This window comes from Fusarium fujikuroi, chromosome FFUJ_chr02 (genome assembly GCF_900079805.1).
Source record: "Fusarium fujikuroi IMI 58289 draft genome, chromosome FFUJ_chr02".
Lineage (NCBI taxonomy): Eukaryota > Fungi > Ascomycota > Sordariomycetes > Hypocreales > Nectriaceae > Fusarium > Fusarium fujikuroi.
In genome coordinates this window covers 72,822-96,209 of record NC_036623.1, presented here as the reverse complement: position 1 = coordinate 96,209, position 23,388 = coordinate 72,822, and the positions used below count along the sequence as shown (strand labels likewise).

At 47.3% G+C, this 23,388-nt stretch overlaps 10 protein-coding genes; 3 read left to right on the top strand and 7 right to left on the bottom strand.

Moving 5' to 3' along the window:
* Window positions 1–515: 515 nt before the first annotated feature.
* FFUJ_05298 (related to transforming acidic coiled-coil containing protein 3) lies at window positions 516–1,323 on the bottom strand (the record flags this gene model as incomplete). XM_023571314.1 has 3 exons in its annotated part: window positions 516–794; window positions 884–1,009; window positions 1,060–1,323. 3 exons carry the CDS (start codon window positions 1,321–1,323, stop codon window positions 516–518), a joined length of 669 nt encoding a protein of 222 aa, XP_023425641.1.
* A 1,074-nt stretch (window positions 1,324–2,397) lies between these two features.
* Window positions 2,398–4,793, bottom strand: FFUJ_05299 (related to E3 ubiquitin ligase; the record flags this gene model as incomplete). XM_023571313.1 has 2 exons in its annotated part: window positions 2,398–4,341; window positions 4,398–4,793. 2 exons carry the CDS (start codon window positions 4,791–4,793, stop codon window positions 2,398–2,400), a joined length of 2,340 nt encoding a protein of 779 aa, XP_023425640.1.
* Window positions 4,794–5,674: 881 nt separating this feature from the next.
* On the bottom strand, window positions 5,675–6,784 carry FFUJ_05300 (related to Oxidoreductase, short-chain dehydrogenase; the record flags this gene model as incomplete). XM_023571312.1 has 3 exons in its annotated part: window positions 5,675–5,814; window positions 5,879–6,041; window positions 6,092–6,784. The coding sequence occupies 3 exons, from the start codon at window positions 6,782–6,784 to the stop codon at window positions 5,675–5,677; spliced, it is 996 nt and encodes a 331-aa protein (XP_023425639.1).
* Window positions 6,785–7,551: 767 nt separating this feature from the next.
* FFUJ_05301 (probable UAF30-subunit of RNA polymerase I transcription factor) lies at window positions 7,552–8,736 on the bottom strand (the record flags this gene model as incomplete). XM_023571311.1 has 4 exons in its annotated part: window positions 7,552–7,740; window positions 7,979–8,425; window positions 8,506–8,645; window positions 8,724–8,736. The coding sequence occupies 4 exons, from the start codon at window positions 8,734–8,736 to the stop codon at window positions 7,552–7,554; spliced, it is 789 nt and encodes a 262-aa protein (XP_023427132.1).
* Window positions 8,737–9,715: 979 nt separating this feature from the next.
* FFUJ_05302 (uncharacterized protein) lies at window positions 9,716–11,856 on the bottom strand (the record flags this gene model as incomplete). XM_023571310.1 has 2 exons in its annotated part: window positions 9,716–11,570; window positions 11,621–11,856. 2 exons carry the CDS (start codon window positions 11,854–11,856, stop codon window positions 9,716–9,718), a joined length of 2,091 nt encoding a protein of 696 aa, XP_023425638.1.
* Window positions 11,857–12,825: 969 nt separating this feature from the next.
* On the top strand, window positions 12,826–13,703 carry FFUJ_05303 (uncharacterized protein; the record flags this gene model as incomplete). XM_023571309.1 has 4 exons in its annotated part: window positions 12,826–12,949; window positions 13,005–13,135; window positions 13,194–13,371; window positions 13,420–13,703. 4 exons carry the CDS (start codon window positions 12,826–12,828, stop codon window positions 13,701–13,703), a joined length of 717 nt encoding a protein of 238 aa, XP_023425637.1.
* A 752-nt stretch (window positions 13,704–14,455) lies between these two features.
* Window positions 14,456–15,784, bottom strand: FFUJ_05304 (uncharacterized protein; the record flags this gene model as incomplete). XM_023571306.1 has 5 exons in its annotated part: window positions 14,456–14,686; window positions 14,736–14,834; window positions 14,885–15,405; window positions 15,458–15,623; window positions 15,683–15,784. 5 exons carry the CDS (start codon window positions 15,782–15,784, stop codon window positions 14,456–14,458), a joined length of 1,119 nt encoding a protein of 372 aa, XP_023425636.1.
* A 402-nt stretch (window positions 15,785–16,186) lies between these two features.
* Window positions 16,187–17,671, bottom strand: FFUJ_05305 (uncharacterized protein; the record flags this gene model as incomplete). The annotated part of the gene is made up of 1 exon (XM_023571305.1): window positions 16,187–17,671. One exon carries the CDS (start codon window positions 17,669–17,671, stop codon window positions 16,187–16,189), a length of 1,485 nt encoding a protein of 494 aa, XP_023425635.1.
* Window positions 17,672–18,435: 764 nt separating this feature from the next.
* On the top strand, window positions 18,436–18,815 carry FFUJ_05306 (uncharacterized protein; the record flags this gene model as incomplete). XM_023571304.1 has 2 exons in its annotated part: window positions 18,436–18,587; window positions 18,662–18,815. The coding sequence occupies 2 exons, from the start codon at window positions 18,436–18,438 to the stop codon at window positions 18,813–18,815; spliced, it is 306 nt and encodes a 101-aa protein (XP_023425634.1).
* A 594-nt stretch (window positions 18,816–19,409) lies between these two features.
* On the top strand, window positions 19,410–20,290 carry FFUJ_05307 (uncharacterized protein; the record flags this gene model as incomplete). XM_023571303.1 has 3 exons in its annotated part: window positions 19,410–19,645; window positions 19,748–19,870; window positions 19,921–20,290. The coding sequence occupies 3 exons, from the start codon at window positions 19,410–19,412 to the stop codon at window positions 20,288–20,290; spliced, it is 729 nt and encodes a 242-aa protein (XP_023425633.1).
* Window positions 20,291–23,388: the final 3,098 nt, after the last annotated feature.

The following is a 23,388-nucleotide window of genomic DNA, read 5'->3' as shown; positions in this document are numbered from 1 at the left end:
GGGTAGCAAAGTTTGCCAAATTGAATTCGTCTCGACGCGTAATTCATCAATTACATTTACGATTTCTAAATTGGCAATTTCAATCACGACAGATAGAGTACATAATAGCAGGGCGAAAGGAAACCACTTGTCATAGGAACTCGCGGTTATGTGTCCTGTTCCAAGAAAGTATCTCAACACTTGTAATTCTTGACCGCTCTCCGCAGCTATACCCTGAACTCTCGAATGTCATAGCTCCTCTCAAATGTCTCATATATTTCGTTTTGTTATTGTAGCATTATCTCCCTGCATTATTTATCATTTGTGTGCTCAGATAGGGCTCACTTCAAAGTGTGACCGGTTGTAATATACGCATTGTGACCATCAACTTTGCTTGAGCCACAAAGTACTTACACTGGTGTTTGGTCCATTACCAAGGGAGATGGTCGTCAAAATCGGACAGAAGCCCAGCAGCCATCAAGAGCAAGTCGATAAGTCATAATTTTTTTAAAAAGAAGAAACCCAAGATGGTGACCTCAGTCTAACGACAAAGGAATGTTGTCTGGGGCATGTCCCTCCCGATAGTCCAGCACCCTTCCCAATGCACTACTCAGCCCAACCTCAAGCTGGTCCTTTCTCCTCAGCATCGCAAACTCACAGTCAGGCGCATAGAAAGTGAGTTCCTCAATAAACATGCTTAGTGCAGGTTGAAGTCGATTGAAGCAATCCCCAAAGTGGTCGATAAAGCCGTCCCTCGCTATACTCTGTAGATATCTCACCAACATTGTAATGAGCTTTGATTGGTCGATGCCGAACTGGAGAGGAATGTTAGTACAAGTCGATCAAGGGTCGCTCAAAACTATCTATCATGTCTCCCAGCGAGCATTGCAGATATGTTGCGTACCGAGTCGAAAATGGAGCAAATACCCTTTTGATTCTCATACGAGAAAGGGGTTTGGGGTCGATCGCCGACCTTGTCGAACGCCTGCTGGACCCCCTCAATCATATCTCGACATCGGAGGTATGTATTCTTCCAGAAGGTCAGTATAAGTCAAGTGAATAAGGCAAAACGTGTAATACCCCGATGTTTTCGACTTCTACACCACCTCCTCCGATATTACTAGCAGTAAAATATATGTCAGATGCTAAACTGCTGACCTCCCGAATGACTGCGTGTATATCCTCAGGAGTTGTCACAGCTGCGAAAACGGGAGGCGCAACTGGATCAAGTATTGATGTGGCGACAGGTGAAGTGATTAGAGGGGTCGTTGACGAAGCTACTGGCGAAGCATATGTTGTGGCTATGGTAGTAATGCCACTGAGAATGAGGAGGGCGTTGCGCATCATGCAAGGAGAACTGAGCAATGGTTCGTACAGGAGTTTGAGTTAATGATGATACGGGTAAATATAAAGTCGTATTCGCTCGAGAAAGAATCGGTTACTATCTGAAGACGCGATATTGTAGAAGCGATCTGATATAAGGTATGGCTACTGGCAAATACGGAGAGATTGGGTTCGGAGTGCTGAGCCGGTCGCAAGCAGACTACCTGACAGATTAAGTATCCCAAATCATATCGAGGTCTACCCCTTTCTTGTGTGTGACTGCCATCAGCTCACACATGGAAATGTTAATAATTGAGCTTTATATGTATTATTCTGAGGACATTTAATATGAGGTGGCGGAAATATATGGCCCCTAGTGGTTGCAGACGGATTTGGGCGGGCTGCGTGCGACAAACACCCGAGACCTATATGCCGTTCCGTAGTCCTCGCCAAGATGGATGCGACGGATATCACGGTCCGTGGTATGGCTTTCGGACGGCAGATTTGCTTTTGTAATATCTTGGCATCAAACATATCGAGGATATCGCCAAGATGAGAGGCTGAGCATCAGGGAGGCTGATATGTACGAAAGCGATCAAGAGACTCCTAGAATGCGTGATAGTGCCGAGACAGCCTCTCATATTCTCTTGGCAATCATTCAAAGATGAAAACGAGTTACCATGGCCCAGCAGGGTAGGTACTGGAACAAACAGGTTTGTTGTCGAGGGCGCGAGTTGATAACATTGTCTTTCCATCGGCAAAGCCAAGACTTTCAGCTCCTGTCTTGGCCAGGAGATGTGGTTACATATGAATCGTAAGCGGATGAGTGACTGAATGAACGCGTTGAGTAACACTTTCGTCCCCAAGACACCTATAACTGTGCCTTTAGGGAAACGACATGGCAAAAATGGTGTACATTGCTATCGCTACGCCTAACCTCGTTCGCTACCTCAAGAGTCAAGACCCAACCACCACAGTCGCTATGCCACTTCATATCCCTAGTTCATGCCCGACATCTTCAGGATACTAACACCAGCAAATGGTACAAAATGACCTGCCAATATTTACACATGGACTCTATCAAAAAATATGATTTTAACCCCATTGCACAAGGACCTTCTTGCCCTTCTTCCCACCCTTTTTCTTCCCACCAGCCTCGTCATCCTCGGCGGGCTCTTCGCCACCTGGTGTATTCGAGCCGCTGCCGCCCCATTGGAAACCCGTTTCACGACTTCCATAGTCGCGTCGTACAGCCCGGCCGTTTCCGTAGCCAAAGATTGTAGTGGTAGGCTTTGGCGCTGTAGGAAGAGCAGGGAAAGCATCCTCGCCAGTGGGACGAGGAGCAGGGCGGGGACGGTTAAGGGTTGTGGATTGTGAGGATGAAGGTGTGGGGGTCGTCCAGTTGGAGCGAGGGGCAGAGGATGAAGAGTTGCCAGCTGAAGGAAGAGACGGGAATGCGTTAGAGGATGATGGAGGAGCACTGACAGCAGGACGAGCTGCCCACGATGAAGTTCCGCTGGAGGACACGGGTGCAGGGCCACCGAGTCTTGTGCTGTTCTTGAGCTTCAAGACACGGTTCGAGTACTTTTGTGTCGCCTTTGCATTAGGAACTGCTGGGTTGGCAGATGCTGCATTGGCCCAGCCACTTGAACTCGAGGTCGCGCCGTGCATGCCACTTAGTCCAGGCAAGCTAGGATAATCTTCATTGATGGCACGCCAGTCTTGCCAAGCTTTGCGGAGGGCATCGGCCTTGTTCTTGTCCTCATACAGATCCGCAACCTCTCGGACCATCGTGCCAAGAGCGTTTGAGGAAGTATCGGCGAAGAGAGTGAAGAAAGCATCGATGAGTTGAGGTGCTGTGAGTCCACCTTGGCGATATGAAGAGATGTGGTTCCGGAATGTTGCCATGCGCTGCGCATCGTTCCCGAGAAGGTTTGAGGCTCGTTCGACTACAGCACCGTGGCGAACAAGTCGGGCACGCTCTTCAGGGCTGAGGTTGGCAGGATCCGGGACAGTAGCAGATTCGATGGGATTAGCAAGGTTTGTCTGACTGGCCCGGGGAGTGTTTGATGAGCTACCACCACGAGACTGTGATGAGGCTTGAGCAGGCGTGGGTGAAGGCGCAGAGAGTGAACCACCAAACGTGCGGTTGGACACAGATTGCGCAGAATGGATGGCCATTTGCCGCTGGAAGGCAATCTCATCTCGCCGTAATGGCTGGGCGGAGCTCGCAGGAACCGGTTCCATATTAGGGTCGCGGCCTCTGTTTCCTCCTCTTCGCCCATCTCTGCCTCCCCGTCGTCCTTCTTCTCTCCCACTGCCGCCTCCGCCTCTCTCTTGCTGATATGGTGTCCGAATGTCGAATCCCGAGATGTTGACTACTCGCGCGTCTCGGCCTGTCGCTTTACCACCATGATCACTCAATTGATGAGCCTGCAAGTCCAGCTCCGACTCAAAGACTACAAATTTCTTTTCCAAACATTCTCGATCGCTGCAGAGGTAATGGTCCTTCTTGAAATGCTCTTCGAGTGCATTGTAGTCGAGGTAGTAGTGGGGATGTCGCGAGTCTCGCCTGTCACAGATAAAGCAGCGCTCATGCTTCATCCGGCAATGCTCGTACAGCTTGTCGTCGTCGTAAAATCGCTCTCCACAGAACCCACATAGGGGATGACCCTTGAAGCCTGTTTGGTCTGCGGCACCGGGCTTGTCGTCTCCATGACGCATGTGCTTCTCCAGTTCCTTATCCGCAAATAGCTCATGCTCATGTGTGAATACCCTCTTGTTACGAGTGCATAGATCGCACATACGCTTGCGGTGAGCGGACTTGACATGGCGGTGCAAGTCAGGCCAACCGAGGCCAGCGAAATCGCATGATGCGTCGGGGCAGTTGTATCGGAGGAGGAGAACGGTATCGCCCACAATATCCTCTTTTGTGTACTTGATTCCGATGTTGCTGTCAGTGGTTGTGATATCCTTTTCTGAGTAATCCTCGAAACGTTTCTCGGGGTCGTCGGTAAAGATGACATAGGGAGCCGGGGTCTAGAACACTATTAGCGATAAAGCCCTTGCCAGGGGCACAGAGAAGAGAAACATACACGACAGTGAGCGCAGTCCTTTGTCTTATAAAGGGCTCTCATGCGCAGGCCGCAAATATGGCATGTCGTATGGTTACAAGGCGCAATAGAGTGGTGAGCGACTGGGTTCGCGCAGATGAAGCACACCTCACCGTCGTCGTCGTCGGCAGCTTCAGCTGCTTTGCCTGCAGCCATGGCATGGGCTCTGGAAGCTGCAGCTGCGACATCTTGAGCCGCAGGGTTTGCGGGAACGTTGGGCACGTTGGAGTTGTTACCACCACGGCCACGCCGTTGGCCGCCTCGTCGGTTCTGATTACCCTTTCCTCGGCCTCGTCCTCTGTTGCGCTGACCCTCGCCTTGCGGTTGAGAATCGGAAGCTGTGGCTCCTGTATTGCCGTCTCCTTCCGGTGAAGCCATTTTGTGCTGTCCCGAGCTTCCAGAAGCAGGAATATTTGCGAATTCGGATAACTTAAAAGTCAAGGGGGCCAGAGCTATGATTATGTCGCTCGGTAGAGGGGTAGTCACTTTATCGAAATCGAAAACTGTCAAGTGCACAAGTAAAACTACAGGTAAATGGAAAAATGAGCGACCTTGTGGTGAAGCTGTACTGGTGCGCTATTATCGTATGAATGCAAAATGGTTGTAGTTTTAAGGGAATCGCGAAGGCGAGATGATGATGTCGGCCAGATTTTATTTAGGTTTCTGTTCTCTGAAATGGTGGGGCAGAACCTCTCAAACAGTGACGGAACTGCCCTGCTGTGTGGCACAAAGCCACTTCCAGCTGCATCTGTGGCTGAGTAATCTCACCCAAGACTCACAAGCATGGGGCGATGCTCAAATTGGGTCCTCTGATTGGCTCTGGAACCGTCATTCAAGACTGGGAGTCACCGGCCAGAAAGATCCCAGCCTAGAGTGACAAAGACTCGCACTGGCATCTATTGACTCATTAAGGCTCATCAGAGCTAGGCCTAGCGATAATACCTTAGCAAACCTTTTTTTCATTAACAGGGTTTGCTGCACTTCACCTCCCATCGGCCATTAATTAGAGTCCAATGTCCGCAAGCCGACATGCCTCAAGCTCCCATCAACAACAAGTTAACAGAGCGCAAGGTATCTTGTTCAATATTTTACAGTTACTGTTGAGGCACCGCAGATATTGAGTTAGTATAAAATAAGTCAAACTAAAAGCCCCCCAATCACAAGCTCTCAAATCGTTACAAAATCGTTAATTTAAAGCCAAAATATTATGAACTGAAGAAAACAGTTATCACAAACCATAGCATCTAAAAGAAATTATATCAAGCCTGATAGTAAGGCTTGACCTGCTCTTCAGACCAATTCCAGAAGAACTCTGCCATACCTGTTCCACCTTCAGATTCGGACAAAGCGCCCTTCTCAAGATCTGGACGGATCGGCATGAATCGACCCCATGGAACCACTGGAAGTTGTCAGTGACTAGGTACCTAAGATCGGTTCCATGTAAGGAAAAAGGAAATGCTTACCCCAAATACCGGATTTATCGATTGTGATATCCTCAGAAAAGGCAGCAAATAGCTCTGTGTATGCGCCATAGATAGGAGCATAGGTGGTAATGGTTCTAGGATAGTACATATACCAGGGTGACGTGCGATCGAGTTCGCTTGACAAATTGCCAGGGTTTAGAGACTGGGTTCAATGTTAGTTTATGGATCGCTTAGTTGTCATGCAGAACCTACTACGCTCACGATGCCATCATCTTTGAACCTCCTGGCGAACTCAGTGTTGTGGTAGAAGTTGCCGGCCTTGCTTGTTGCGTACTTGAACACCAGGTTTCGCGGCTCATGGTAATCGAGGTTATCACGCTCGAAACCATTCTTTGGTGAGAGAACATCTGCAGCTGAACTAGATACCCAGATCACGCGAACCGAATTCTTGGGTGCTGACTTCGCCGTCTTTTGAAGAAGAGGAGTGAGGTACTTGGTGAACAAGAAATGGCCAAGGCAATTGACTCCAAGCTGGAGCTCATACCCCTGCACAGTCTTGGACCCCTCTGGTGGTGTCATAACTCCAGCATTGTTGAACAGAATGTCGAGTCTACTCTCAGCTTCAAGGAACGACTTGGCTGAAGTCCCAATTGTTGTTAGATCTGCAAGGTCGAGCTTGAGAAACTTGAGGGTGCCCTTCGACTCAGGATGCTGCTTCTTGATGCCCTCAATGGCAGCCTCGCCCTTCTCTGTACTACGAGCAGCGACCCAGACGGTAGCGTTCTTGCTGTAGAGGACCTGGGCAATCTCGCGACCGACTCCAGTGTTTGCGCCGGTGACAATGGTCACCTTTCCTGTGAGATCGGGAACATTTGTCTCTGTGAATTTGGGCTTGGGAGGGAATGCCTGGCTAAGGGCATCCAAAGGCCTCGCAGGCAGCGGCATGATGAAGGATGATGAAGAATTCTTCAATAATAAGGAGAACAGCAAGCCTTGTAGAAGCTGGATGGTGGAATCAATGACACAAAGATAACTTCCATGATCTCACAATCACGGGGTAGCAACCGGTAACGCGGGGCAATCGACTACCCGAAAACCGGAGCTGGAGTTTAAATCCGTGCTTTGAAGAGGATTGCATAATTCGAAGCTCTCGAAAGGCAGATATGAGATACAGATGTAACACATGAATAGTAGAGAAGCTGTATTTGACTTACAAACATCAAGGTCTCACAAAAACGTGAGAGTACCCCATTTATGCAAGTGCTTACGCTGTTCGGGACCACTTGGGTGCAGCACGCGTTGTGTGGCGTGTGGGGAGTACACATCACAGGGAAGACAATCCACTTTCAATCGAATGTAATCAATAATTCTTTTTTAAGAGGTGCATGCTTCAAGGTAGGTAGGTATTATCATCAAATGCCGTAGTTCTAGAGCAATCCCACCATCACATAGACCGAGTTCTGCAAGTAATATCTTCCCATTGCAGGGTAGTCTTTATCCCCACCATAATGTTCCTGAATCACCGCCCAAGCGATACAAAAGAGACAATCTTGAGCCTTTTGGAATTCTTTGGGATTCATTATATAGCACCTAGCCCAATTGTCAATACTAGACAAGAAACACTTTACCGGTACGCCGCCGCGCGCCTAAAAGCTGTCATCGAAACCTTGGCAGAAGGACTCTGCATTTCGCAGATGTAGTCTCTCTGCTGTTTATTCCTCGCCAACTGGGTAAAGATGGCTACCGATATCCTTGTTCATCCGAAACATGTCAACTCTTGCCTGTTTGAAGACTGCTTGCATCTTCTCGTCGCAAATGATTTGACGTTTGTCGTTCGGGTCTTGAAGGTCATTTGCTTTGATGTGTTCCCAGAGCTTCTTGACAACTTGAGGTCGCGAGAGCTAGAATTGTGTTAGTGTTGGCTCTGCGCAAGCATGCTGCACGTAATCGTCTAAATGCCAAGACTAGTTGCAAGACATAGACCACATAGTCCGAATCAGGATAGAAGATGCATCCAACCCTTTCAGACAATAACCTGGTCCCGCAAAGACATAGGCTGAATAGACAAAGCCATGGCCCAACCTCGCAAGAGATCTAGGACAAAGCTGTGTGTAGTACATAAAGAAATGATTCACATACCTGCGTCTCGCCAACAAGCTCAGAGAGGGTTTCGCTCAAGTTGAATGGTTTCTGGAAACCACCACCAGCCTTTCTCTTCTTGCCAACCTCACCATCAGCTGGTTCGAGGTCGCTATCATCGTCGGCTTTGACCTTCTTCGCACTTTTCTTGCGTGGCGCCGCCTTCTTCTTGGTAGGTTTTGCCTTGTCGCCCCCTCGAGTCTTGCGCCCTCTGGCCAAGCTGTTTTCCTGTGCCTGTAGTTGGGCCGCCAACTTGGCGTCCGCATCTTCAGCCGAGGACGATCGCTTAACCTTCTTTCGTGAAGGTTCCGGGGTGGCGGATTGCTCGGTTTCGCCTACATCGGATGTACCGTTGGCCGCATAGTCGACAGTGGAGGGGGGTTCGATTCCGTTGTTGGCTCCGGATACGGCGTCGAACCGAGCTTCGATAAGTCGTTTGATGGCGTTCTAGCAAGTCAGCAGGGGGGAAAAATAGGGCAATGCCAAATAGAGCGGCGCGGCAATGCTTGTGTTGTTTGTCGGCATACCTTCTGCTCGCTCAGATCCTGGCCGCCGAGCTTGTTCTCTAACCCCTGCCGGATCTTCTTTCGTGAGATGGTCTCCAGGTCGGACGTCTCAAGGATGTCGTCAATGATAGCGGTATAGCGCTCGAGCTCTTCGGTAGTCACTATCGGTATATTGTGTTATTCAAGGTTCAGAGTCGCGATGAAGGGGGTCTGTGCCAAGGGGTGGCAGGGCAACTTACAAGGGACGCTCATGATGATGATGTTGTTGATCGCAGCACGACCGCTCAGCTGTGTAGAGTTGTACAGAAAAAAGTCGGCAGGAGAAGCGGCTCGGTTGAAGCTACAAGACGAGAGAGGGTTCCAAATGGCGGGGGGTTATGCGCACACAAACAGCGACACCTGCAGCCGACCGTCTGTGAAGAAGGATGATGGAATGCGATCGCGGCAATGGTGAAGAATGCGCCCTGGATTTTGCCTGTATCAAAGCATGTCCCAAATTGATTGCGCGTGTGTGCTCCCGGTGATGTGACGATTGTTTCCTTGAGCCAACGCGGTCAAATATGCGTGATGGTTGGTCGCCCAGGTCCCGCGGTCGGTCGATTGCAGTGGGCGAACCGCGGCATGAAACGATGAACAGTGAAGTAAATCGATAGAGTAGCCAAGGTGAATGTAGCTTACAACGAAGTGAATGGGAAATAAGGGGTTTCTAGAAAAAAAAGTGATATTTGGATAGGCTTAATGAAGCTATCGCGGGCTTACGTCAATTTGTTGTGTATGGATGAAGTTAATGTTCACCCGCAACCTTGGAAGTCATGGAAAGCAAGCAAGCCACCGATCTCAGTCCGATGAGGCTGCTGAGGCTCTCGTTGCCGTGGCTGGTGACCAGGGGTTTGGCCAATGAACCTTGCGTAGCGTTAGGTCACCAACCCAAACGGGTAAGGTTTAAGACCTGAGACGGGAGGAAGCGTGCTTCATCCACATTGGCCATTCCTATTGTGTTTTTTCATCGAGGTCACGTGGGGTATGCCTTTTTGTCTTTGGTGGTGTTTTCCCAGCTCTCTGGGTCCACTCCAACTGTCTCGGTTCACGACTGGCTGCGTCTGAAGATGATGAATTAACTAGGCCTCTGAGCTGGACTACTTGTTCTGATTAGAGTTCTCTGATAACACTGGAAACGATGCTGACTGGAACACTTCGAAAGGCTAAGGCATTATTTAATATGATGGCGATATCAATCGTCAACTCCAACCTGTCCAAGAGATGAAACTAGGCCTGAATCCAAATCTTTCAACAAGTCACCCCAGAGCAGTCCACCTGGTGTGTCGACAGTCCACATATCCTCACTAAGTATCGCATCAAAACCTGCATTGTATAAAGCTTCCTCACCAACACTCATAATCTGGTAGCTACTCGGCTCCGCCACAGCATCCAACGTCTCTGGGCTTTTCTGATTACTGACTGGTGTTGTCGCGGGTGTAGTGAGACCAAGCCTCGCTCTGAATGCTTCCACCAGTTCTAGACATTTGATCTTGAGGCTGTTGGTCAACTGCACACCTGCTCTGGATCCGAATGTCTCAAAAACCCTTGCAGCTAGTGTCAACGTCTTCCGCGCTGTGGGGGACATTGGACAGATGGGATAACCGCAAGAGAAGCCAGCTAAAGCAAATGCGGCGGTACGCTGCCAGTCAAACACTTGAAAGCATCCAGCCAGAATACCGGAATCCCTGCTGATCTGGTTTAGCATATTTGTCATCATGATCCCAGAGTTCACACAAGTAATGCAGTGGTTATCACTATTGAAAGTGCCGAGTGCTGGTGTTCGTAGAAATGAGTTGAATGTTCGAGTGAGCATAATGACCAAGGAATGGTAGTCAAATTCCAGCACTAGCCGTTGTCTCTGAAGCCAAAGGGGATCGCTCTGGCTGAGATCCAGCGGCGAGCGATCGACTGAGAAGGGCACACCTTGCACCCGTGGTGTTTTTAGACTCCCTGGTAGTTCCTCAACCCATGTCTTGAGACGCTTGAGCTGTTCATAGAGATACTTTGCGCACCTCTCTCGTGATGAAGGGTCCTGATAAAAGTCGGGTTGATCAATCTCTGAGAGAACATCCTCCATAACCCTCGCGAATTCAATGTGAATCTCACGAACGACCTGGAAGAGGCCTTGTCTCTCATGCTGAAAGCGAAGCCAGTTGATGCCCGAAGACTGTGAAAGGGTGAAATTGGGACCGGCAAGTTGAGCGATACTGTCAGACTCTGGGTGTTCTCGCTCATACAGATGGGGCTCTAAAATTGCGAAGGGGCGGCCCAAATGTAGAGAAACCTGTGTGTCTAATGTGACGAGGCATCTCCATAAGCGCGAGCCTGTTTTTGCGCAAGTTGAAACCTCACTGCCTTGGGTCTCATTGTCGCCATCGAATTGTAGGCCAATTGATTCTGCTGCAGCTACAGCAGATCGAATCATGATGTAGGCCGAGTTTTCTTTATTCAAAGCCAGCAGGTATATTGCGCTGAGAAAATAACATTGTGCCGAATGTAGAGACGGGGAATCCAAATCTTGAACCAGCGCCTGCTGAGCCTGTAGGTAGAAATCGAAACCAGGCTGATCAGGCACAATGACATTGTCACAGGTTGTGTATGAGGAGCCGAACTGAATGCATAAGGCGATCACAATGTCTACCAGAGGGCTTGCCTGTCTTTTCGTATTGTCACTCCAGAGTGAGTCATAATGTTGTCGAAAAGCAGCCTCCTCGATCACTGGATAAATCGCATGATAGCCCTGCCAGTAAAGGTCGAGGAGAGCGTCTTGCTGTTCACGCTGCAGTCGGTTACAGTCGAGCGGAGTTGGAGGAGCTGGTAACTTTGGACTTGACAAGACTTTTGTGTCAAAGCTCGATTTGGTGAAAGTTGATAATCGATGAGTGAAGTAAGCCAGCGAGGATGGACCGTACTGAATGCCATTCACTCGGACCCCTTTCCACCTTAATGAACGTTTACCCACAGCCTCAATATTCTGAGGCGACGGAGATGGACTTAAGAGCTTATTCTCAAGCTGCCGCACCTGACTTCTCAGCCGTTGAACCTCTCTGTGTCATTGTCAGCTTTACGCCCTTCGACAGATTCAGGTTCGACTCACCTCGTAGCTGCGGCAACACTCTTGAAATCATCGCGACCTGAGTTTACACATTCTCTATTGGCTTGTTTGCAATTCCGACAAGGTCGGGTAGAATCGCATTTCACTCGGGTCAAGCGACACCAGTCACAGGCGCGCGAGACTTGAGCCCTCTTGGGGCGGGGTTGTGAGGTTGGTGGAGAAGGAGGTTTCCCGCTCGACAGGGAGTTCGAAGTTGTTATGTCAAAAGTGGTGAACATTGAGATACTGAAAGCAATCGATATGTTTTAGTATGAGAATGTGATGGTTGTTGTATGTTGGATTCTGACAGTCTGCATATCGAATTCCTGAGGTGGGCAGGGTGAGCATGGATGACTCAGGAACATGGATGTTAGTGCATCCCATGAACATTTGTCATCAGCACAAACCCAACCAGGCACAACAAGACATAAGGCTATGGTACTGATAGCTTGAACATGAAATGTTACGAACTGTGCCATTGTACGATATTTGATCCCCGATTATAATGACAAAGGCCTTTGGAGCTGTCAAACAAGTGAAAAGGATGCGGGACATGTACATAGTCGCATTAACGAGCCTCGCAAATAGAGCCAAACAACAGGTAGCAATATGTTTACCATTCACACTTAAGTTTCTAATGTACCAAGAATCTGACCATTTGAGTGAATTGTCTTTATATTTCTCTGCCTGCACGAAATGCTGTCAAATAGAAAGACGAGATCAAGTACCGCGAGTCCATGATAAAGTACAGCCAATGGCAGGTCTCCATGCATCACAGGATCACCAAATGAGGAAGTCGGAGAAAGCTCCGAAAACTCCTTATGGATCGAATGTTAAAAAAGCAGCAGAAACATTCATCTAGCTTGAAGCGAGACAAACTACGGGGTGCTTGCATTTGTGTTCCTATGAAATGGGATTTGAAAGGCGAGCGACATGCTTCCTCCCGCTCATGAAAGGAACTGGAGAGAAGGTGCAAATGACACTTTCCCAAACAACCTTCTTGGTTTGTCGAACACCACCCCACGAGCACTCGCCTCATGAGGAAGGAAAGGGACAGTAACATCCGGGCATGAAAGATGTCTCGTGTCGTGCGAAAGCAACCCGTTAATTGAATGCATAAAAAATTGCTCGCTGTTTTCGTTCGTTGCCAACCTCTTGTTTCTGAAGTTTTCCCACTGAAGGGATAGTGGAAGGAGAAATTTGCAAGTATGATACGCATTTGCCTTCTCCTTTTTGCCCTGGCTGTATGTGCGGCACATATCAAGGACACCGCAGCGCAGACCTTGGACTTCTGCGGTGAGCCAGATAAGAGTAACTATACACTCATTCAAGGTACGACAAGCCCTCAAAGACGCAGTTGTGTTGACGATCTGATCTGAATTCATAGATCCTTTCCTTGGCGACATGGACCTTGGTCAACCAGGTATCACCCTTGAAACTGCTTATGGTGACGGAACTCCTCGCTGGTTCATGGTGTATCAAAACGGAATAGACGCGAAGCCGTATCGCGCGATGAAGGTATGTTGCCAGCCCATCATTTACTTGCAAGGCAGGCCTTCAACTAACCGTCTCCAAGGTTTCATCAAACACAACTGTATTTGTTGACTTGACAACATGGTGTTCAACATTCTCTGGAAGACTCGTCCGTGGTAACGATAATGGTTTTGATGGCGGCGCACACAATCTCGGCACATGGGCTGAGGTGAACTGGCAGAGCTATCCACTCGTGTACGGTGGGGTGTCTGTCATTGAAGGTCAAATACCACACCAAGCAATTGATCGAGGAAGCTGACACTACGCAGGCAATGACGGGCCCATCCTCTTACAATCCGAAGACCCTAACGCCCCTCCCATGGGCTTCACCGAAGATATTATACCTCGAGCCCCAAAAGAATGCAGGATGAAAAAGGACAGCGGAGGCATGGCGCTGAAGCCAACCGACAAGGATGGATACGACGAAGCAACGAGAGAATTCACGAAACGACAACTGGACAAGCAGAAGGTATCTATCGACAAGAGCTACACCGCGACGATCATGTCCCACAACGGAAGGTTCAAGATTGTTTTTCACCACGGGAACCACTAAATAGAGCAGCCCTGGTCTACGAGTTCACGTAGCTGTGTTGTCACTTGGAGCTGGAGCAGTAGTCATTTTTGATGGTTCGATATGTGTATGGAACTATGGAAGATATATTCTAGGCACTTCTAAAGAAGAAGTAGTCGAGATGATTGAAGTGGGTTAACTTTACCTCATATGGTAGCTAAAAAGAGAGCACCGAGATCGATACGATCCACCCCACATTCTGCAAACCAAGTTCGAGAAGGTTATCCGCGGGGCAGACACACTCGACGATGATAACGTTCTAGACTTGATAAAACAAGGTCTAGTAAGTGAAACACCGGGCCGGTTGAGAATGTTTATCTGATAGAGAATAACACATATCTTGACCTATCGAAATATCTATACGCAGAAAAGTCTACAAGGGAAGAACAAAGTATTTTCCTCAGAAGCCTTATGCTGGTAATACAAAACCCCGATGCAGAAAAGAAAAATTGGCTTCATTAAACAACACATCTCTAGCCAGAACTACTTAGTACGAGACCATCCTATGATCTTGGAGCAATCATGACTTTTGACCTTTTTTCTTCCAGTCAAGTACATGCTATCATGAACGTCAAAGTACAGTCATGAAAGTGGGGGGTTGGAGAAACGACACAGAATAAAAATGTCTTAGCCTTGATTGATTCAGCGTTCTCTTGGCATTAATGAGTCACATAAAGCCCACACACCAGCAGTCAATGAGACATCCAACTCATCGACCCTTCAGCTGCCTCCTCTCATGATCTCAAATAAGTAATTACACTGCTTCCCCATCGTACCGCGCTCTTGTATGTCCACATGCCGGGAGCATTGCCCTTGGCAAGTCCCTCAATAGCATCGGCAAAAGCAGGCCCGAGACCCTCGTCTTTGACCTGACGGACAGGGTAGAGATAAGTCTTGAAAGAGAAAAGGATTGCTCGTGTCTTGGGTAGACGAGTCAGGGTTTGGAGCTCTATGCGGAGGAAAGTCTGGGTGCATGTGTTAGTGAGGAACTATGATCATGGGGCAGCGTCCTACCTTTTCAATGTCGACATCTTCGTCATTCTCGTACTTGTCATCGCCAGTTATGTGGTTGCCCTGGCAGTTGAACAGCTCTGTATGAGTTTGGACGGACCACTGCAACTTATCAGCATCAATTCGGCGCGTTGGCTTTGGAGACTCCTCACGTTTGTTCGTTTGACACTCTTTCCTACTTCCAGCTTTGTAAAGAACTTCTCCATACTAGAACCGATCTTCTCATACGACGGCACAGGTGCATGGATCTCCACAAGTGTTTTACCAAGTTTGGACGAGGGATCGAATCCCGATGGAAAACAACACATGAATGCAACCGAGCGGTGGCCTTCTGGGGTCTCCTGCAACAAGAAGATATCTTCTTCGACAGTCTCGCCGAGTACGCGCAGCGCCGCATCCATGTTGCCTTCGGGCAGCGTGGGGAAGGACATTCCCGTAGCGAGATTCTCGCACATGGAGTTGTCCTTGGAGAGTTTGAAGATAGTCGGGAAGCGCTTTGGGAGCTGTTCAGATAGGAGATATGTGTAAAGCTCACGCACAGCGGCATCACCTTCTGGGGTGCAGCCATGAACGGTAGATCCATGAGTGGCAATAATATTTCGTCGATGTGTAACGCGGTCGAGGTAGTCTTCGTCAATTGTGATGAGTTCTGATGGCGTATCTGCTCGAATAGCTGCGATTACAGTCAGAAAAAAGGACGTTCTTGTCCCGTGGAGAGACCATACCCATCGTTATGTGATATGTTGGTTTAAATGGCCGGAACTGACGCCTGGGTGCAGTCTTCCAGTCAAAGTCATGTAAAGGCTCAATGGCTAGCACTTTTTCAGGCGGCACTATCTCAGCCTTGGCAGCTTGCAAGTGCTGTCTGCGATGGCGCATCCATCTCTTTGCCTATTGTTTGTTGGTCAACTACGAAAGTTCATGATGTAGTCAAAGTGGGTTGAACTCACAGTAGTGGTGACGACCCAAATTGACATCAAAACGGCAGCGGGAAGAAAGAGTAGTCTTGCAAAAGGCTGCAGAGAGCCATTTAGATGATACAAGGAAGTCATCTTTGGGGCTAAGGAGGAATTGAGTGAGAGCTGCTGTTATCAAGGGTCTTGACGGCAACCAAGACCCTTTTTATGTTGTCCCAAACGCCCTTTGTATAGTCAGTCACTAACTATTTGGAGTCTATGGTTCTCCGCACGCCGATATCGCGTGGAGCTCTAGCCTGGTAATAAACTCTCAGTCATTAGCTCTCTGTGACGGAGGGTGTGGTACCTTTTGGGGTAGAGATCAGAAGACCCCTCTTGTTCTCATATTAATGCCGGGATAAGGAAAGGCTCATTAGCATTATTATCTACAAAACTAGTCTATCTATCCGTCCCATATGTCATCTGGTATCATTCGTCGTATATACAAATCCGGCCCGACCGGGAACACCAATATGTCTAGTCCAATCTCGTGTCTTATCATAATTCCCACAACAATTCTATCACCTCATCCTTCATCTCCTCTACCTTGGGTTGCGTCTTCTTGGGGTCTTTCGACTTCTCGTCCGGGCCGGGGATGTCATCCTCGAGACGGTGAATGTAGATTTGTCGGATATTCTTGCCAACCACTTCGGTGTCGACTAAATGATAGCTCTTCTTCAGACGTCGATCCATCTTGGATCTCATGGGGCTTAGACTCCAGTCAAACCCTTCAGCGCCTTCCCAGCTTCCTTCCATCTTGTTCAAGTCCACGCTCTCCAAGCCTGCAGAGTATTGGACTATACTGTATCCGTTTGTCAAGACAGTGTCGGAGCCAAAAGCGAAGCGTTGCAGGAAACAACTTCCACAAAATTCGGAGATCTTGACCATCTTGTCAACAGGGGCTTGGTGCCATGACTTCCAGTGATGTAAACTCATTGGCAGACGACCGGACTCATAGAAACCGCTCATATCTCCACCCATATCCAGCTGATGAAGCCCTTTTACGACGGTTAGCTTCGTCTTGGTCTTGCTGTAGATGCATTGCTTGAGAAGACCATCGCCTTGAGGCACATGGTCAACTTTGAGGCATTCCTCCAGATGAGGGTCAAGCTCGCGAAGCAGGGCCGGGCTGAGGAAGATTCCTGCTCCTCCAAAAGCCATGTAGCCATGGTGCTTGACCGCATCATAATTCTCCGACAACCCACCAACATATGCTGGAAGCTTGTGGTCGTATTTGCCTAGAATCTTACTCATGGGATAAAGGGAAGGAAAGAAGGTGTCGTCGTCGACTATAGCAGTCCACTGTGTCTTTGGGGTAACGTGCGCTAGAAGATCGCGGACGATTGCAAAGTGCTGCTCGTTGGAGGTGATGGCCTTGTTCCATGGATCCTTGATGCTGAGTTCGATCCCGCGCTGACGAAACTGCTCAGTGACTTGTTTATACTTGGACTCGTCGCCGGGATCGGTGATAATCGCAAGTAATTGTGCATGGGTATTGCCGAGCCAACTCTCAAATTGTGACATGGATTCATTCAATCGATCAAGATTTGTCGCAACACCGAACAAAAATCCAGAGTAGTCCTGCTGAGGGTACGGCGGAGGCACCCTAAGAGTGACTGGTTCGCAAGTCGATTCGGTCCATCCTTCACAAGCCTGGTCGAGTTGAACGATTTGGCCGCTCTTGATCAAGGCATCCGGGTTCTGCGACACAACTTGGCTATCAAGCTTCTTGTCTATAACGGGGCGGATGCAGCGTTTTTGGTAAATGACGTCCCTCGTTAGGCCGTATGAGGAGCGTCGTAAATGATCGAGAGTTGGGGCACATGGTGGTGCAAGATCAAAATCTGGGCGATCGGGTTGTGGGGGTTCCTCGAAGCTGAACGGCAATGACAAGAGGCCTGTGTAGTTGAGGACGAGAACAGCGATGACGATAAAGGCTAGAGCAGCACTTCTGCGCCGACCGGAGCGATTTCGAGAAATCATGACTGATGTCACAAATATCGCAATCTATGATCAAGAAAAATGATATGACGTCGTCGGTGGCATGGATATTCGTCTTTGTAAGGTAGGTCGCGGAATGTTCGTTCGGTGGCTTGTACTGAAGAACTTGTCTCAAAGCCTGGTCGCAAGAAGTCGCAGTCTCATGTGTGTGAAGGACGAGAGCCGAGTTTGTCGACCAGAAGTTGTTGCAATCAGATGCAGCTAAAGAGATTAGGCAAAGCTTGGCGCTGATTAGGATAGCAAATGTGATGATGATGATGATAGGTATACGTGCGAGATATAAGGTACAGATATACGGATAAAATGTATAGAAAAAATGTAATATGTACTCTTGAAATCGAAGAGTATGAAATGGCGACGCAGACGCAACACAAGCAAAAGCAAAGAAGATGCGATTGAATGGGGGATGCAGATCCGAGATAAAGAAATCTTCGAAGATCAAAATGTTAGGGGTTGTCCACTAAATTTAGACATGTGGGGCCCACCCGCAATTACAGGAGAGTCCAACCGCCAACAAAGTCTCGCGAGTGAGTTGACCCTGTTCACTTTAAAATGATCCAGAGATTGGCTCATTCATCAACAGCTTCATGAGCGGCATACGGAGTACTCAAGAGGCCAAAATAAGAAGCCCCCCAATCACGCCTGAGAGACTTCAAACCCGCATCTCGCGACACTCTCACAATGCCGCTTCCTGATCTACCTGTCGACCTTTTCCACCTATTTTGCCCTGAATTTCTAGTTGAGAAATGGGCTGGACTAATACGCATGTTGAGGCTATCTTGAACGCGCCCGGCGCGTCAAAAGCCAAAAAATGCAGATATTCTTCAGTGGAAGCCCCTTACGGTCACAAACCTCTACATTTGGATTACAACACTCATCTACATCGAAAACAACCCTTGTGAGCGACTTTCTGACTACTGGGTCACATCTGTACCAGGGAAAATCACTCCTAATCATCATACTACTAAATAGGACCTTTCCTCCCTCTGACGAGCCTGGGAATAACGAGCCTCAGAATGAGGTCGAGTGCATGATATCGCGTGTTCAGGAGTGGGGAGACCTTATCCAAGCTGTATCAACGCAGCTTCTTCTTCCGGGCACGAATCATCGGTTGATGAGATCATAATACTCAAAGGGCGATCCCTTGGGAAAGTCACGAATAAATCTAGTCTTAAGATCTTGGCAGCCGCTGAAAAAGGCCATCTTTTGTGCTAGGAATATCGGGTCCCTGAGGCTGCGCAAACGCCTGCTCCCCGTCGCGAATATCCCCACAGCCTCGCAGAAACACAGCGACCTCATCACACAAAGCTCAAACAGGCGTCGGCCAGTCGTGCCCCGGGCAAAGGCGCGGCAGACCTACTACAGCTGCGACACTTGCAAGGTCCCTTTATGTACACTGGGAAATTGCTGGGACTATTTTCACCAACCAATTTGTTAGCCAACAAAAGTATTGTCGGTACCTCCATGTACAGTGCTACTACAGAGTAATTCGCTGGTTAAAGTCAGCAACGTTATGCTAATGTCATCCTGGTCTTGCGCATGAAATAGCAACATCATTGGCTCGTCGCTGGCCATCCTTGCAAAGGAACATGCAGAATGCAGCTGGGCTGTTGCGGATGCGCTGGGGTCGCTACGAAGTAGGCTGAGCGACCTGCAATTTAAATAGGTAGCGTAGGGCTCGGATTCATCGATCCATCGGGTCCCAACTTATTGAAGCAGCATGGACGGCCTCTCAGCTGCTGCGAGTATTATCGCAGTGGTGCAACTAACGGCCGAGGTTACGAAATACATCATCGGCGTTGCTGGAGCCTCAAAAGATCGACAGCGACTGCTTGACGAAATTTTTGCTTGCGAGGCTATTCTCATGCGACTCCGCGATTATTCCAAAGAAACTGATGGACTTGATATTGAGGATTGGAACGCCGATCAGACCAAGGCTGATAGTGCCCAGATGTGGTAGGTCAAGGTCAAGGCGTTAGAGAGCGATAACGCACCTTTGTATCGCCTGTATGATATTCTCGATGCTATCAAAGCAAAGCTGCAACTAGGCCATGGGAGCGGGATCCAAAAAGTCAAGGCTGCATTGAAATGGCCATTCAATGAGAAGGAAGTGATAAAGCTCGTCGATGCGTTTCAGCGCGAAAGATCACTGTTGCATTTTGCCATGACACACGAAAGCACGTAGGTATCATTCTGCCCTTTACGAGTATCGATAACTTACATCTACACAGACAGCTGGTGAAGCACATCAAGGCAACCTCAGATGATAACCGCAGACAATTAGCCGATTTGGTCAGACTTATCAAGAGCAAAGCGACTGAGGATGAGCAACGTGTTGCTCGACTTGGCCGTATCCTGACTGACCTACAGCTATCCAGCCTCCACATAGCAGAAGGGATTGGGCACCTTCAACACAGTCAGATAAGCGTCCACCAGAAAGAAGTCCTCGACTGGATATCACCCGTGGATTATGCCCCTCAACAAAGCGAAATATTCAGCCGGCGAGAGCCAGGAACCGGTGAATGGCTATTGGAATCAGATGAATACAATTCCTGGGTGAAAGGCGACAGTCGATCAGACCGGTCATTGGCCCGTCGGTGACCTATGGGGTCTTCCTCAAGAGTGAAGCTATTCACAGGTAGGGTAAGAGATAGAGGTTAAAGTACCGATCAGGTAGCTCACTGACTGACCGACTGACCGGAAGAAGGTCTTTCTGGAGCTAGAGGTGACGGATTGGGTTGCCCTCCGCTTGAGGAGGCACCCAGCAGGGTCGCCGAAGGGTCGCCGCAGGTAAAAGCCGGCTGTAGGCCCCCCCGGAGGGTAGTCATAAAATCCCCTCAACGAAGATTGAAGAAAACCTCATCTATCAGAAGAAAATCCCCTCTTCTGGCAGTCAAGATAGCTACAAAAAGAGGCACAGCAAGAAGACCACGTGGTCAAGTTAGGCGCAGGCATTTGCCTCGCCTAGGATGACAGCCTGTCAGCATCAAAGTCTTGTTTCTATTGCCTCATCTGGCAATAGAGGTCAGAGAAGAGCCATCTAGTCTAAGAGCAGCTCCAACAGCTCCCACACATATTACAGTCCTACTATCAAATGGGAATACAGCCAAGCTACCAGCCCTGAAGTTCTCTGTGATATAGGTAATTCGACTCATACCAGTAAGGTCGATAGACTCCAACACAGGATACGTACTTGGAAAGTCGACACTGCACCCAACAACCATCACCTAAGCAACTAGAGCAACGTAAATCAGAACGCTATAATATTATACAGTATATAGTTAAGCTATGTGATGACTTTTATGGCTTTTGCCTAAGCTGGCTACGGCAGTTGGATAAAAGAGATCCGGAGGGAGATCTCCTTCCGTTGCATTCAGTACTGAAACAGGAACCACAGATCACGGAATCGCCAGGGAGCAAGCCCAAAACCTGTAACGCAGAAGAGAGCGTTGAGGATCTGCGAGTCCCATTCAATCCATTTTCGCCTGGACGAGTCGATATCATTGCAAGAGGGTTGGCACATGGCAGGGAAGGCATTGCTGAGATAGATTGAGCAGAGTTCTTGTACTATGATGGCTAAAGAGGCATCGTCTAACCAGAGGAGCTGGAAGAGCATTAGCATACCTCCCCAAGCGACAAGCTACAGGATATGACAATCCGAAACGGAACATTACACCACGCCAACGACTATACACTATATGGAGCAAAACAGTGAAGATTTTGCCACGATATACAATCTTGTGTGGTAAAGTTGTATAGGATAATAGAGAGGGAGTGGGCAAGAAGGGATATGGCGAGTTTATTAAGCGACAGCCAGGTGTACTCAATAATGTATGGACATGCATGCGTCGAACTGTCCCAACAGCGGCAGACCTTCTCTCGTTCATGGCTTTTACTAAACTGAAGGGTCTCTCGCTCTATTCTTCTGAGGTTGAACACAGAACAGCAAACGATTCAAGCGACTGTTACGCTCACCTAGACACGTTTCATTAGCTAATACGGCCGTGGAGCAATATTCAACATGCATAGTCTAGTGCATCTCGTGACAAGAAGTTGGAATGAGAATGAGGGGCACGGCAGAGAAGTGCGACAGACCATGTTGGCACATGTTGCTGAGGCATTTCCATTACATGACTGGCAATATCTACATATCTACCACATGCGCTCAGGTTATTGGGAACTACAAGATACATAGAGAAGAAAGGAGAATGTGGACTGAGATTGTCAGTAGGCCAGTACTTGCTCGTATACGGGCGGATGACAGAGGCAGTATCTATACTAGAGCATGTAGTCGAAACCACCCGAGAGACGATACTAACTAAGGTTAATACAGTGGGGGGCAAAAAGTATAAAGACCCCCTAAGTAGCTCCTCCCTGACTAGCCTGATTGAGACTGCATTTTTAATGCCGCTTTTTTATATATATTATAATACTAAAAAATAGATTATAATGCCATATAGTAAAGAGCTTTTGCCTTTATTATAGTCTTAAATATATAAATTAAAGAGATAAGGTTATTCTTACTGTTAAATTTAAAAGCAGTTTCCTTATATTTCCCTTAAAATAATTAAAATAATATACTGCTATAAGGTATAATAGAAAGAGGAAAATTTTTCTTTGCCTTAATTAGGTATATTATATAAGCTTATAGAAAAGTAATAAAATTAAATTTATAATGCTATTATAACTAATCTATATATAACTATATAAGATTTACTTAATTCTATTAATAATATAGTTAAATTATAGTCTCTTTAATACCTTTTATATAAAATAAATAAGAAAAAATAAATATAGAAAAAATAAATTACTTTAATGCTACTATAGGCTTATAAGAGGCTTTAATAGGCTATAATATATTAGGGCATTAATTAGAGATATATAAAATAGAGTAATAAGTATATAGTATACTGCAGTTAAGGCTTAAGACCTATTTAAACCTTTTTATTGCCTTATAAAGCTTTTTATATATAAGATATAAGGGAGGTAAGGAGGCAAGGTGTGTTAAACCCACTAAGATAAGAGGCAGTGCGTTATCTGATAAGGAACCTCATTTCCCTATAGAGAAGGTTATGTGACTAAATTACCCCGCTTTTCAAGTTAGCCAGAATAGCAAAAATAACCTCAATCAAGCACCAATTCAATCAGCGGTTCAACAAGGTGCCATTTAGTAGATATTTTAGGCTGCCTTTAGTTACGATTTTTATATACTATTAGTGCCTCTTATTAATAATATTAATGCTATTAATATATATTATCTTTATTTCTATATTTTACTTTAGTTTCTTTAAGCCAGTAATATCTTTATATATAATAATATATCTATATATACTGCCTGGATTATTAAAGCCCTTCTAAAAGAGCTTTAGGTTAAATTAATAACTTAACTGCTATATTTGCCTGATTTAAACCCTATAAAGAATTTATAGGTACTAATAAAGGTAAAGATATATTAGTTATATTTAAAATTAACTTATATAGAGGATATAGTTACTATATAATATGCCTTAATTTTAGCTATAATAGAAGCTTAAGATAGTCTCTAAAATATAGTATTAAAGAACCTTTACGATATAATGCCAAACTGCATTATAGCTATAATTACTGTAGAGGGTTAGTATATAAAGTATTAAGCCTATTTACAGTTACTTTAAAAGGTCGAAAATATAAGCTTAAAGCGGTATTGCGATAATCTCCCG